Here is a 14,306-nt window from a genome sequence, read left to right as displayed (position 1 = left end):
TCAGAAGTGGGAGGGAGAGCAGGAGTTGAAGGTGCTTGTGGGTCCTGGGGGGTTCTGAGAAAGGGGCATGAGGAGCTGGAGGTCAGAGCAGGGCACCTAAAAATGTCCCCTTGGGCAACTTGGAGCAGGAGCAGCAAAAATGGAGAGAAAAGAGATGGAGGTCCCTGCAGGGAGGCCAGGGTGGGGTGCCATCAAGGAGCAGCAGCACTCCTCTGAAAGAGCAGAAAAGAGATTCAGAAGGAAAAAGCAAGGCAGAAGATGAGGAGGTTTAGGCTGGAGGTAAAAGGATGTGCTTGATTCCTCCTTAAATAGAAATCTAAAAAACTACCAGGTGCAATTCTTCTCCCCTTCCTTTTCTGCTTCCTGCCTGACTCCAGCAGCAGTGAAAGGAGCTGGAGAAGTGCTCTGTACACAGAGGCCCTCCCTTCCCTGGACTAAGTCAGTTGTTTCAGAGCAGGCTTCCTTACCATACCGCCCCTCAAGTGTCCCATGCATGCATCTTTCCAGTGTGCTCAGGACTGAACTACCCAGAAGGCTGAATCCCTCCTTCCCCAGGGCACACTGTGAGGAAGCACCAAGTATGTTTTGCCCACTTTGGTAGAGCAGGGCATGGTCTGCCTTCGGGATCATTGGGAAATACCATCCAACAAAATCCCTGCTCCTGCAAGGACCCAGAGCACAGGGAAGATGACTCCTTCCTTATTGCTGTGCTACCCAGCACATGTGATTGCCAGCCTTTTACTAAGAGACATGAAATTGTTATTTGGGCATCAAGAAGTGCTTGGTGGTACAGATCTGCATCTGTAGGACATCTATTCAGTAGACTCTCTGCACCTTTCCACGCTGCGGCTGCTTGATGACTGCCATGGCCACTTGCAGGGCTAGGGTCTGGAGGAACACTCTTACAGGCAAGAGGTGTTTCCATCCATGGTCTTTGGTGAGACTCCCAACCACAGAGCACCACAACTTCTCAAGGGGTGGCTGTAATACTGAGATCTGTCTTGCTGGGAACTAGGCTGACTCCTGACCCTACTTCGTAGGATCTGCATAGCATCATAACCGTGGTCACTGTGGGGTACCTCCAAACACACCTCCAAAAGCAAAACAGCTCCTAATCCCAAAGCAAGAGGCAAAATCCAGCCTCAAAGTCCCATTTACAATTCACACAGTCTATCTGGGACACAGACAACAGCACTGCTGTCTCATAAACTAGGACTTCCAGCAAGCACAGCACTAAGCTGTTAGTTTGTTTGTTTGAATCCTGACCAGAGGCCTTTGCTCCTAACTCCAGGTATGTCCTTGGCAAGTCTTTCTGGTCACTGCTCTGTGCCAGTCAAACCAGGGTAAGGCACTGGGTTGCTTCACAAAGGGCTGAGCACATGGAATGCTGTGGAAGATAAGATGTGCTACCTGCACGCAGATAGAGTCTACTCTCATGTTAATGGCAATCCAGGTTGAGTTCAGAGAAACCACCAAAGAAACAGCTCTGTGACCCACAGTAGGTGGACAGGATCAGGGTCAAGTTCAATGCAACACTAATGAAGGGTACATGGGACTGGTAATCATAGTATCAGTACGGGTTGGAAGGGACCACAAGGATCATCTAGTTCCAACCCCCCTGCCATGGGCAGGGACACCCCACACTAGATCAGCCTGGCCACAGCCTCAGCCAGCCTGGGCTTAAACACCTCCAGGGATGGGGCCTCAACCACCTCCCTGGACAACCCATTCCAGGGCTTCACCACTCTCATGGGGAAGAACTTCCTCCTCACCTCCAGCCTGAATCTCCCCACCTCCAGCTTCATTCCATTCCCCCTAGTCCTATCACTACCTGAGATCCTGAGCAGTCCCTCCCCAGCCTTCCTGTAGCCCCCTTCAGATACTGGAAGGCCACAATGAGGTCACCTCAGAGCCTTCTCTTCTCCAGACTGTACAGCCCCAACTCCTTCAGTCTGTCCTCACAGGAGAGGTGCTCCAGCCCTCTGATCATCCTCCTGGCCCTTCTCTGGACACCTTCCAGCACCTCCACATCCCTCTTGGAATAGGAGCTCCAGAACTGGAGGCAGTACTCCAGGTGGGGTCTCAGCAGAGCTGAGCAGAGGGGGAGAATCACCTCCCTTGCCCTGCTGGCCACACTTCTCCTGATGCAGCCCAGAAATGGAGATGCTTTATTCCAAAGAGCAGTTTGCAGGAGCTGAGGCAAAAGCATCTCCTGTCTAAATGCTAATACAAACCGTGGGCAAAATCAGAGGTGGAGACACAGCCCTGGAATCCCAGGGAACGCCTGCAATCCCTAGCACCAAAGGGCTTTTAATGATAGGCTAGACTAATGTCTTTAAAATTAAATGCAGGGGGAAGGGGGGGAAGAAGGACTTGGCCACGTGGTGAGGTTTCTTCTGCTTCCCTATAGTTCTGGGTAGCTGGTGAGTCAGAAAGGAACTGCCTGTGCCGCACGCAGAGATGGAGCCATTCCCAAGCACAGGCTGTGAGCTCACAGGCTTCATCAACATCAGCTTTCTGAAATGTGTCCAGCTTCTGACAACCCAGAGACACAGGAGACCACAGCTAATTACAGCGATAATTATGCCTCCGTAGTTACATCAGCATAGCTAACTCCTCTGGAACAGGAACAGCCACGTGCAAAGCTACCCCAGTGAAAGTGGACCTTGGTGGCGTAATTAAGCTGAGGCACATCCTGTAAAGGTCAACACCACGCACTTGTCATCAGCACCTCTTTGATTTGCAGTCAGAGGACGTGAGGGCTGAGCCAGGCAGTGCATCACCGCCGTGGATGGTCAGCCGAGGGTTTACGGACAAAGTGTGCTTTAGAAACTAGCAAGACACGAGTTTGGAGAAGGAGAGTAGATAAGGTATGGGGGCTGCAGGGAGGGAACTAGAGAGACAGCACATGGTGTGTGTGAAAGATGGTGGGGCAGGCAAGAAGTGGCTAACAGGTTATTTTACAAGGGAATGCAAGAAAACACCAAGAGGGGAAGGACTGGAGATGGGAGGGCGTTCAAGATGAACAGGAGTAGCCAGAACCTGCAGCAGGCATGGCACTTGGGAGGGCAGCAGAGCTATGGTCTCTTCCAACCTGGTCCATTCCATTCCATTCCATCCCATCCCATTTCATCCCATCCCATCCCATTCCATCCCATTCCATCCCATTTCATCCCATTCCATCCCATCCCATTCCATCCCATTCCATCCCATTCCATTCCATCCCATTTCATCCCATTCCATCCCATTCCATTCCATCCCATCCCATTCCATCCCTGCTGCTGAATAGTTTATGTTGCAAGACTGGAGGAGGGTGATACAAGGCAGGAATCAGTGAGAGGTTACATACCTTAAACCCGAGAATGAGAACGAGCCAAAGATCGGAGTAAAGAGAGGCGCAGGACTGCACCCGGCTCACCGAGCAGCTCATGCCTTTCTCTGTTGCCTAGAAGGCAAGGGCAAGCACAGAATCACACAATGGCAGGGGTTGGAAGGGAAGCCTGGGGATCACCTAGTCCAAGCCCCCTGCTAAAGCAGGTTCACCTAGAGCAGGCTGCACAGGAACACGTCCAGGTGGGTTTTGAGAGTCTTCAGAGAAGGAGACTCCACAACCTCTCTGGGCAGCCTGGTCCCGTGCTCCAGCCCCCTCTGTCCCAGTTTGAGGCAGATCCTGTCTTGCCTCCCATCGGGGCAGAAGAACTATGAGACTCAGACAAATGGATTGCAGAAGTGATGGGAAGTTCAAATGGAAAAGCAGTGAGTGTTTTACAGAGAGCTACAAGCACAATGACAAAAGAAACCCAAAGCATACCCAGAAAGCCTCCCAGCATTTCCCTTCTCCCTCCCTGAGGGTATACCCAAAACCCCCAGGGCTCTTTCTTCCCCCACTCCACTGTTAGGCTAATCTCAGCTAGCCAGATCTGAGATTGCCCTTCCCCCTTCTCCTCTTGGCATTAGGCCTAAAAGGCCTAGAGATAACTCCCCCTCCATTACCAGATAGGGAGCATCTCCCACAGGAGCAGCGAGGGAAGAAAGAGGAAGTGTGAGACCTTGCAAATGGATTTATAGGGAGCAAGACATTATGGGTATGAAATATGCAGCTTCCTCTGTCCACCCACTGGGCTGGACAGCCAGGGCACCAGAGGTGCACCGCATGTGGCAGCAGCAGGAGGCACCCAGCCCAAACTGCTACACCCTCACAGGAAAGAAGCTTCTCTTCAAGTTCAAGTGAAACGTCCTGTGCTGTAGTTTGTGCCCACTGCCCCTTGGCCTGCCACTGGGAGGCAGGAGTGAAGACTGCTGCCTGGCCTGGGAGCACCTAGGAGGCTTTCCATTTTTCACTTTCTTTTTAAAGCCAGCACCTCCAAAGAGCTGACCTTCCTACCACCTTTGTCCACACTGATCAGACAGGACACAGTGAAACCCTCCACTGCCCCTCCTCATCACCTTACCCGCAGTGAGACGCTGAGGCTTCGGAAGCACTTGACTGGATCAGAGAATACCCAAGTCAAGAGCAACATGGCATCTGCCAGCACCAGCACTGCCACCATCACCAGCAACTGGAGGTCTTTGATAATCTGCAAAGAAAGGAGCATTACTGTGGTGGGCAAATGGGCACCAATAATCTCCATCCCCTTGGGTCTCTTTATGGTTGTTTCTTCCAAGGGGCATGTCCATCCCAATAATTCACCCAGAGTGGACTTCAGTAGCTCATCAACACCCAAGTTGGCTTTGGTTCTAGCTCCCACACTCCTGGAGGCCTAACTAGTCTTGGGGACAGGCATAAACCTTCCTGAGCTGGGTGGCTAGCTGGTAGATGCTATGTCAGAAGACATGAGTATCATTCCTTATGGTCCTATCACAAGCAGAGACGTAAAGGGTGAGGAAAAAACTCTGGCAGGATTATTATTTTCTCAGTTTAAGACAGATCCTGGTGGCTCAGGAAGGGGAGCCCCTGCTGGTACCCAGTTCCCCTGCCAAACCTCTTGTCTCACCTGTCACCCACTTTTTTTTGCCTTTGAAAAGTGGCTGCAGAGGAGCCCACAGTGCTCCCTCCCTCCCTTCAAGAGTGGGTCAGAAGCACCTGGCCATGACCCTACATCAGAAGCCTTTGAGAATACCTGATTTATTTTCATCCCAGAAAACCAATCATCCCAGAGCCTGGACACAAACACGGGTGGGAAGCATAATTAAGGCACGTGGTTGATGAGAACAAGACCTTACTCAGGAATGAGGCTGGGGAACAGAGAGTGTGGCAGGGCACCTGCTTGCTGATGGAGTGGAAAGCATCATGCCTCATAGAATCAATAAGGTTGGAAAAGACCTCAGAGATCATCAAGTCCAACCTATCACCCAACACCTCAGGACTAACTAAACCGTGGCTCCAAGTGCCACATCCAACCCTTTTTTGAACACCTCCAGGGGCAGTGACTCCACCACCTCCCTGGGCAGCACATTCCAATGGCCAATCTCTCTTTCTGGGAAGAACTTCTTCCCAACATCCAACCTAAACTTCCCCTGGTGCAGCTTGAGACTGTGTCCTCTTGTTCTGGTGTTGGTTACCTGGGAGAAGAGACCAACCAGTCTGGAGAAGAGAAGGCTCCAAGGTGACCTCATTGTGGCCTTCCAGTATCTGAAGGGGGCCTACAAGAAGGCTGGGGAAGGACTTCTCAGGATCTCAGGTAGTGATAGGACTAGGGGGAATGGAATGAAGCTGGCAGTGGGGAGATTCAGGCTGGATATGAGGAGGAAGTTCTTCCCCATGAGAGTGGTGAAGCCCTGGAATGGGTTGTCCAGGGAGGTGGTTGAGGCCCCATCCTTGGAGGTGTTTAAGCCCAGGCTGGATGAGGCTGTGGCCAGGCTGATCTAGTGTGGGGTGTCCCTGCCCATGGCAGGGGGGTTGGAACTAGATGATCCTTGTGGTCCCTTCCAACCCTGACCCTATGATACTACGAACCCTCACCTGTCTACAACCTCCCTTCAGGTAGTTGTAGAGAGCAATAAAGTCTCCCTGAGCCTCCTCTTCTCCAGGCTAAACAACCCCAGCTCCCTCAGCTCATCGTGCAGGAATAAATGAAGAGCCCATGTCCAAGGAGCTTTTGTTGATGTAGTTAGGTTAAACCATCACAGTGTGAAACCAGACCTGTGTTTGTTGGCACTCATCTCTGTCATGCTGGTTTTATCTGCTATCCCCCATCTATGTGGGACTTGGTGTTTGCCCCTCTTGGGTAGTTTGCCCTCCCCAGCCAGGTGCTGCATACTCACCACCCGCTTGTCCGGCACCCTCTGGGTGAACACCCTGTAGAGCCGCCAGCTCTTCCCCAGGATGGGGCCAAACACCAGAGAGCTGCCCACACACAGCAGGCAGATCCGCACCTGCCAGGGGAGGGGGCAGAATGAGTGGGCTGAAGGGCAGCCATGGGGCTTGCAAGTGCACCCTGCACCCTCCCACCCAGGGATGCAGTACAGATAGGTGGGGATGAGCCTGTGGGATTCTGGGCTGCTACGTGTGTCATGTTGGGTACCAGAAAGCCTGAGCACCACAGGGTGAGATAAATTAAAAGGCAGGCATTCCTCTGCAGGCGTGCCTGCTGCTTGCCTTTTCCTCCCCAGCTTGGGAGGAGCAGGCAGCTTGGAGCAGCAGGGGAATGGAGAGTCACAGCACCAATAAATCATTTGCAGAGACCTCTATTAATTATCCTCAGCTTGGTGGCTGAGCAGAACAGCAGAACGTGCTCTCTCCCACATCCCTCTCTCCCACTAGGTGCATGCCCAGTCCCTGGTCTGTCAGGGTGTCTGTCCCAGGTCAAAGACAGGGGATCATCACACAGGTCAGTGTTTTGGTGCAGATCTGCTTTGCAGCCAAAAAAATGCTCCCCTGCAACCTCGTGGCACCTATACCACACTGGGCAGTGGCTGCACAAAGGATCCTACCTCACTTCAGGCTTCCCTCTCCCTATTGCACAAGCCCAGAAGCCTGCCTCTCCCCAGGGAACTGCTTGATGTGCCCCTCGGTGTGGCTGTGGTTTGCAGAACTATGAGGGCTGTTCAGCTGGAAAGCACCTGGTTGCCTTTTGAGGCTGTGGAAACTACAGCCCATCCAGACATGCCCATCACTGAGGTGGTGACAGGCTCCAGATAAAGAGAGCAGGTGCATGAGTGAAGGTGCCCCTCTCAGCAAACCTTCCATCCTACTCACCTGAATAAGCTTTTCCACCAAGTCTCCAGATGGCAGGCTCTGCTCCTGAATCCCAAAGAGGTAAGCACTAGTGTAAGTCATACCACTGCCCAGGAGGGTCACAATGTTCAGATTGGGGCTGGACATCTTCACAATCCTCCAGGAAACAAAAGAGGGAAGGCAGTGACAGTTACTGAGCATCATGACCTGACAGCACAAGGGTAAGGTCCCCTTACAGGGATGATGATGGCCATAAGGGATGCTGACACAGTCCCCACCAAGCTCCTGCTGTTCATAGCTCCTCCAGAAGTTCAGCCATTGCTCCTTGGTGCATTGCCCCATCCAGTTCTCCTTGGTGCATGCCCCATCCACATCTCCTTGGTGCATGCCCCATCCACGTCTCCTTGGTGCATGACCTATCCTCTCCCCTGTGTTGCCAAAGTGCTTCACTATCCCTCAAGTATTACCAGGCTTGCCCCATGGCACTTCTAGCCCCTGCATGGATCTGTGGCATGGAAAAGCATCCTTGAAGCAGCTTCAGCTAGCATCATTTCAGACAGAATTATGGGCAGCCACAGGCTTCTAGCAGCAAAGCAGAGTCATCACCCCAGCTGGATCTCTCTGCTACCAGAGCCCGTGGCAGACATGCAGAGCTGCACAGCAGCGGCAGCACATGCTGCAGCCACACATTCCCACAGTGGCACAGAGCAAGGGCAACCAATGCTCCACAGTCATGCAAGTAGCACACAGCACAGCCCCCCAGGTTCAAGGCAAACACCTTCCTCCACTGTCCTCTGCTGTAGAAGTAGAAAACCTCACCAGTGCAGCCCAGCTGACTGTCTCCAGCAGTAAGCTCTGGTTACATCAGCTACAAATGCCTCCAGGAACAGGCTCTTCCCACTGCTCCTTCTTTTGAGGTGATACCTCTCCCCTCAGCACAGTCTCAACTTCAGGAAGCTGCCAGCAACGTTCAGGTTACAGCTTCTCCTCTGTAATTCCACCCCATCACTCATAATCCTGTAACTGTATTCAGGGATGGGAGAATCGACCCACCGATCTCTCTCGACCTCTTACCCTTCTCCAGCAAGCCCATCAGGTGAAAGCTCTTCCTCCTGCCACTCCCTCATGGAGCTCCATTCCTTCAATCTGCTGTTAAGTCATTGCATTTCTCCACCCTAGAGTTTCTTCCTGGCTTGCACCTCATGTAGAGAGCCTAGGATCCACCCTGGGTCTCTCCCTGCCTGTCATCCCCACCATGCCTCAGCCCCTGGGGAAAGACACCCCTCAGCTCACCCTCTCATCTGCATGCTGGAAAAGGTCTCCTTTGCCTTCCCAGGTTCAGCAAGCAGACCAGTATTTATGTGCTGCAGTGCCAATAAATAAACCACACTCATTACAGCTTCACTCTGAGAGTACCTTCAGGGAGCATGAAGAATTTGCCCACCAATTCAAGTTGCAACTAAACTAAACACCTCTCTCCTCCCAGAAACCAAGTGCAACTACTGCACCACAGCAGGCATGGGGCTCAAGATAAACCTTCATCAGCAGGACCCTCTGGGCTGCAGGGTGGTTATGAGAAGCACACCACCAGAGCAAGAGCACCACCAGAGCACTGGGACAGCAGCAGCCCAGGCTGCAGACAGATGCTCCTCTCAACAATGACACATGGAGCACAAAGACTTTTCCAGGTGAAGCTTGGGAGAAGGATTTATCTCTGTGGGGAGGAAAAGCAGCTGAGACACCAAGGGACTAATGAAGCTGAGAAGGTGGCAAGAAGGCAGGAGAGACATCCAGGAGTGCTGAGGAACATGAAGTGCTGAGTGAGATAGTTTGAGATATGAGGAACTGCTGAGGCTTCTGCTTGGGTTATGCTGCATTCTGAGGAGCAGGACTCCCCACATCCTTTGTGCAGACTGAAGAGCACCAAGGAAAGCGAGCACTTCACCACTAGCTTTGCTTACCACCAAGATGGACATGTTCTCCACCACTATGGACAACCACCAGGATCACAAATGGTTAGCAATATCCTCAAACTACAGCAGGAAGGACATGTGTGCATGCTGTGGAGAGCATGATGGCTTTGCTCACAGAGCTATGCTGCTCAAAGGGATAGTCACCAAGACTGCCATGTGGAGGAGGAAGGGGGCCTACAGCAAGGCTGGGGAGGGACTGCTCAGGATCTCAGGGAGTGATAGGACTAGGGGGAATGGAATGAAGCTGGAGGTGGGGAGATTCAGGCTGGAGGTGAGGAGGAAGTTCTTCCCCATGAGAGTGGTGAAGCCCTGGAATGGGTTGTCCAGGGAGGTGGTTGGGGCCCTGTCCCTGGAGGTGTTTAAGAGCAGGCTGGATGAGGCTGTGGCCAGGCTGATCTAGTGTGGGGTGTCCCTGCCCATGGCAGGGGGCTTGGAACTAGATGATCCTTGTGGTCCCTTCCAACCCTGACTGATACTATGATACTATGATACTGATACTACAAGGAGACCAGCCCTCCCTGCTCACCCTTGCTGATGTTTTTATTGAATAGCACCTTCTGGATGAGACCAGACACTGCTCCCTGTGCCATGCTGGGGGGCTTTGTCTTGTCCATAGCTCACTGGCCTTGGTGAAGAAGCCAGCAGTACCAGCAGGAGTGTTCCTGCCAGTGCTCAACACTGGGTACGATGGGGAAAGCTCCAATATCCCTGGCACTGCCCTGCTTGTGCCATGCTGCTCCTTCTGGTTTGTAGGCTCTTGACCCCTCAGGTGGCTATCAGTTCAGAGCCTGGTCCTGATTAGCTTGATCCTTCTGCTCCAGCCCAGGGGAACTCTCACAGCAGGGGAGGGAAGCCCTTACCTGTTTTTCCTGCAGCGAATGGTGAAGGCAAGAAAAAAGAGCGCTAGCAGGACTCCTCCGGTCAGCAGCGTCCACACAATTCCCACGAGGGCAACAGAGAAGGAGGGGGAGCTCTTCCCACTGCGGTCAGATGTCTGCTGGAGGCAAAAGGAGTGAGGAAAAAGAGGACCTTGCTGGGGCTCCCAGCACAGAAGGTCCCTGCTCTGGTATTATGACTCCCACAGGCGCTCCTGTTCAGCCAGCAACCACATCTCCCAAACCCCTCCTCATAAGCAGACACCACAGCACCAGACCAAGGCCAGCAGGCAGGTCTAGTGAGATGCGTGTAAACAGGACACATACTCTGCCACACGTTGAGCATGCAGGAGGAGAAGGCAGTCCAGGAGCCCTCTTCTTATGGCCAACCAGCCAAATGCATAATGAAACCAGACAAGCAACTCCTAAACCTCAGGCAGCCCTGGCCATGGGAGAAGGGAAATGGGTGATGGTTCCCTACTGTCCTCCGCTAGCAAGAAACCTCTGGAGCAAGACCTTGTGGTGTCCCAGTCCATAGCATGCTCCTTTAGAAAGCTGAGTAGGGCATCCTGACCTCTACAAGCAGCAGGTAACCAACTAGGTGGCTGACGTGACTGTGAGGCAGCAGTACAGCTGCCATTCCATGCAGAGAACACAGAGAAGGCAATGGAACAGCGTTTCCCTGACACATTACACAGTGACACACCAAGCTGCACTCCACCCAGCTCCCAGCTGCCTTCAAACTAACTCGGTCCTAGGCAGACATCAGATGAGAACTGGCTTTTGAGGGACACTCCCACAGGAGGTATGATGGAGGCAGCTCTCTCCTTGCACAGAAGTCCACACCTTGAGTCCTGTGTCCAGTTCTGGGCCCCTCGGTTTAGGAAAGATGTTGAGTTGCTGGAAGGTGTCCAGAGAAGGGCAACAAAGCTGGGGAGGGGTTTGGAGCACAGCCCTGTGAGGAGAGGCTGAGGGAGCTGGGGTTGCTTAGCCTGGAGGAGAGGAGGTTCAGGGGAGACCTTATTGCCGTGTACAACTCCCTGAAGGGAGGTTGTAGCCAGGTGGGGGTTGGTCTCTTCTCCCAGGCAACCAGCACCAGAACAAGAGGACACAGTCTCAAGCTGTGCCAGGGGAGGTTTAGGCTGGGTGTTAGGAAGGAATTCTTCACAGAGATTGGCCATTGGAATGTGCTGCTTGGGGAGGTGGTGGAGTCACCATCCCTGGAGGTGTTTAGGAAGAGACTGGATGAGGCACTTGGTGCCATGGTTTAGTTGATTAGATGGTGTTGGGTGATAGGTTGGACTTGATGATCTCCAAGGTCTTCTCCACCTTGGTTAATTCTGTTCTATTCTATGTCCTGAAGTGCCATGTCCACACTTTTTGTAACACCTCCAGGATGGTGGTGACTCCTTTGCTTCCCTGGGCAGCCTGTTCCAACTTAACCACTGCCAGGTCCCCATTAAGGGGAGGAGGATGGTGACTGAGCTGGAATCACACACCTTCTCATTATCTTCTCTGGTGCTAAGTCCTTTCTCAGGTATTCCAGCTCACCTGCATGCAATTTCTTCAGCAGAAGACTATTTTCCTGACAGCTGCCACTGTCCCATTCTCCCTGTTCTCCCTTCAAAGTTTGAGCTGTTTCTGCTCTCAGCCTTGCTAGAAATACACCTGCAGGGAGCAGCGAGGCAGCTGTTCCCAGCTGCTGCCTCATCTCTCTCTTCTCCAGCTGAGCTCCATCTCCTCTGGATGAGCAAGAACAAGGCACAGCTCAGAGAATTAAATCCAACACCTAACTCCTAATCTGCAGGCTTATGGCAGCTCACATGTTGGTTGCAATGCTGCTGGGTAAGGCAAAGCCCTGACTGGGAGAGGCCACCAGCTGAGAGCCACCACTGCTGCTGCTGCGTTGTGCTGGGATATGGCACTGTGCATCAGCATGGAGGGATCCCTGGGGAGATGTTATTCTCCCTCCTGCAAACTTCCTCTTCCCTCTCCCCATCCCCTGGAGAGTCTTTTGGCTCTCTGAGAAATCAGCCAGCTTGGTCACCCTCTCCTTCACCAAGACCCTATCACTCAGCATGAATCAGGGTCATCTTCCCACCTGCCTGCAGCTCAGAGGGGATGATGGGACTGCTCAGGGGTGGTTCAGGGCTATAGCACCATCCTATGTCTGCATCCTACCTAGTCAAGCCCAAGGGCAACACCTGGCTTTGGTCAGCAAGGTGAGCAGGGTGGACTCAGCATCCCAGGGCTCCCACACTTCACTCCCAGCTGCATCCACCAACAGTATTTTTCCACCTCTGGCTGCTGCTGAAAGCAACCACCCAGGGGTCAGAAACACCCCTGTGTTCTCCCCCTTTCCTTTCCCAACACATTCCCCCTCCCCAACCTGGATGTTGATGCAACTTGAAGTTGATGGAGCGCTTCATCTGCTGCTGAGTGGAGTAAATCCTGGCCCTAGCAGGGGGAATATTAATTGTCAGGCAGCTGCCAGAGCAGGGGGAATATTAATTGTGAGGCAGCTGCCAGAGCCAGAGAAGCCAAGCAGCTTATGGTCTTCTAATTAAAGGCCCATGGTCGTGCAGGACATGGTGGAGAGCCAAATAGGCCAAGCTTTGTTGAACCACCCAGCAGCCTCAGGTGAAGTCAACTGCAACTAAATGCACCCCTGTGTCCTTTCTGCTGGCTTGGTGGTGGGGGGAGAGGTACCATTTATTATCAGTGATGACTTGCAATTAAATCCTGCTCTATTTGTGTTTGAGAAGCACTCTGAAGTTCCAGGAGATGGGAAAGGTCAAGGGCAGAGGAGGTCATCCCAGGCCACTCCTAAGCAGCCATCATGGCAGCCAACAAACAGCAGGGATGCTTAATACAGCTTGGCTGCTTGTGGCTGCTTCCTCACCTTCTGCCTAACTGCTGGATGTCACCTAGGCAGGACTTGTCTTGGAGGCCACCCCAGGAGGTGACAGCTCTCAACCTCTGGGTGGACTGGGATTGTTTGGCGGCTGTGCCTCGGTGCCTTCCCCTCTGCCAGCCTTCCACCCACTTCTGCAGCAAACCTTGTGCCCTAGAGCCCTCCCCACTTCCATACTTACCACTGTGACAGTGCAGAGCTCCTGCAGTGCCTGCTGCTGTGGAGCCTGGCTGCCAAAACTGGAGCTGCCATCGCAGAGCTCAGAGCAGTTGAACCCCAGCTCCATAGCACATCCTCAGCAGTCATGCAGCTGTACCTTCACCCCTGACAGAAGAACGAGGGTCAAGCTTTCTCCAGCAAGAAGCAGCCTTTTGGCACAGGCTGCATCTCATCCAGTCAGCAGGGTGTGGGGCACAGGGGCCTGGCAGCCTAGGGCTGAGCTTACCCAAAGTGAAGCACTGCACATCCAGAGCCAGGACAGGGAGCGCTCCCCTCGTGGTGTCCCTTGGTGTGTCCTCTGCAGCCAGGGGAGTCAGCACAGGGTGTGAGTCCCTGCAGAGCGCAGTGGCACCCTGAGCCCTGCTACATCACCCTGCAAATCAACACATGTCAGGGTCACAGTGGCCCCCAGCCCCTACACCCCAGTTTTCCTCTGCAATTGCACTTCCCTGCACTGGTGCAATTCCATGATAGAATAGAATAGAATAGAATAAACCAGGTTGGAAAAGTCCTTCAAGATCATCATGTCCAACCTATCACCCAACACCACCTAATCAACTAACCCATGGCACCAAGCACCCTATCAAGTCTCCTCCTGAACACCTCCAGTGATGGTGACTCCACCACCTCCCTGGGCAGCACATTCCAATGGGCAATCACTCTCTCTGTGTAAAACTTCTTCCTAACCTCCAGCCTAAACCTCCCCTGGCGCAGCCTGAGACTGTGTCCTCTTGTTCTGGTGCTGGCTGCCTGGGAGAAGAGACCAACCTCTGCCTGTTTACAACCCCCCTTCAGGTAGTTGTAGAGAGCAATAAGGTCACCCCTGAGCCTCCTCCTCTCCAGGCTAAGCAACCCCAGCTCCCTCAGCCTCTCCTCACAGGGCTGTGTTCCAAGCCCCTCACTAACTTCGTTGCCCTTCTCTGGACTCGTTCCAGCAAGTCAACCTCCTTCCTAAACTGAGGGGCCCAGAACTGGACACAGGACTCAAGCTGTGGCCTAACCAGTGCAGTGTACAGGGGCACAATGACCTCCCTGCTCCTGCTGGCCACACTGTTCTTAATGCAGGCCAGGATGCCATTGGCCCTCTTGGCTGCCTGGGCACACTGCAGGCTCATGTTCAGCCTACCATCAACCAGCATCCCCAGGTC

The 14,306-nt window shown here is 53.2% G+C and overlaps 1 protein-coding gene across 5 annotated transcripts in view; it reads right to left on the bottom strand.

Moving 5' to 3' along the window:
- GPR156 (G protein-coupled receptor 156) overlaps positions 1 to 14,306 on the bottom strand; it is a 54,660-nt gene that overhangs the window by 5,610 nt on the left and 34,744 nt on the right. For 4 of the 5 annotated variants that reach the window (XM_068165933.1, XM_068165934.1, XM_068165931.1 and 1 more), the window contains 7 exons: positions 13,385 to 13,531; positions 13,121 to 13,263; positions 10,011 to 10,147; positions 7,199 to 7,334; positions 6,265 to 6,375; positions 4,452 to 4,577; positions 3,350 to 3,445 (listed from right to left, as the gene is read on the bottom strand). In XM_068165933.1, the coding sequence (XP_068022034.1) occupies positions 3,350 to 3,445; positions 4,452 to 4,577; positions 6,265 to 6,375; positions 7,199 to 7,334; positions 10,011 to 10,147; positions 13,121 to 13,225 (711 nt within the window). In that variant the 5' untranslated portion in view covers positions 13,226 to 13,263; positions 13,385 to 13,531. The remainder of the gene's footprint in view (positions 1 to 3,349; positions 3,446 to 4,451; positions 4,578 to 6,264; positions 6,376 to 7,198; positions 7,335 to 10,010; positions 10,148 to 13,120; positions 13,264 to 13,384; positions 13,532 to 14,306) is intronic. The other variant, XM_068165935.1, reaches the window with a different exon arrangement.

Source organism: Melanerpes formicivorus, unplaced genomic scaffold (genome assembly GCF_026170545.1).
Source record: "Melanerpes formicivorus ecotype bairdi unplaced genomic scaffold, bMelFor1.0.p_v2 SCAF_95, whole genome shotgun sequence".
Classification (NCBI taxonomy): Eukaryota; Metazoa; Chordata; class Aves; order Piciformes; family Picidae; genus Melanerpes; species Melanerpes formicivorus.
This window is presented reverse-complemented; position numbering and strand designations above follow the sequence as displayed.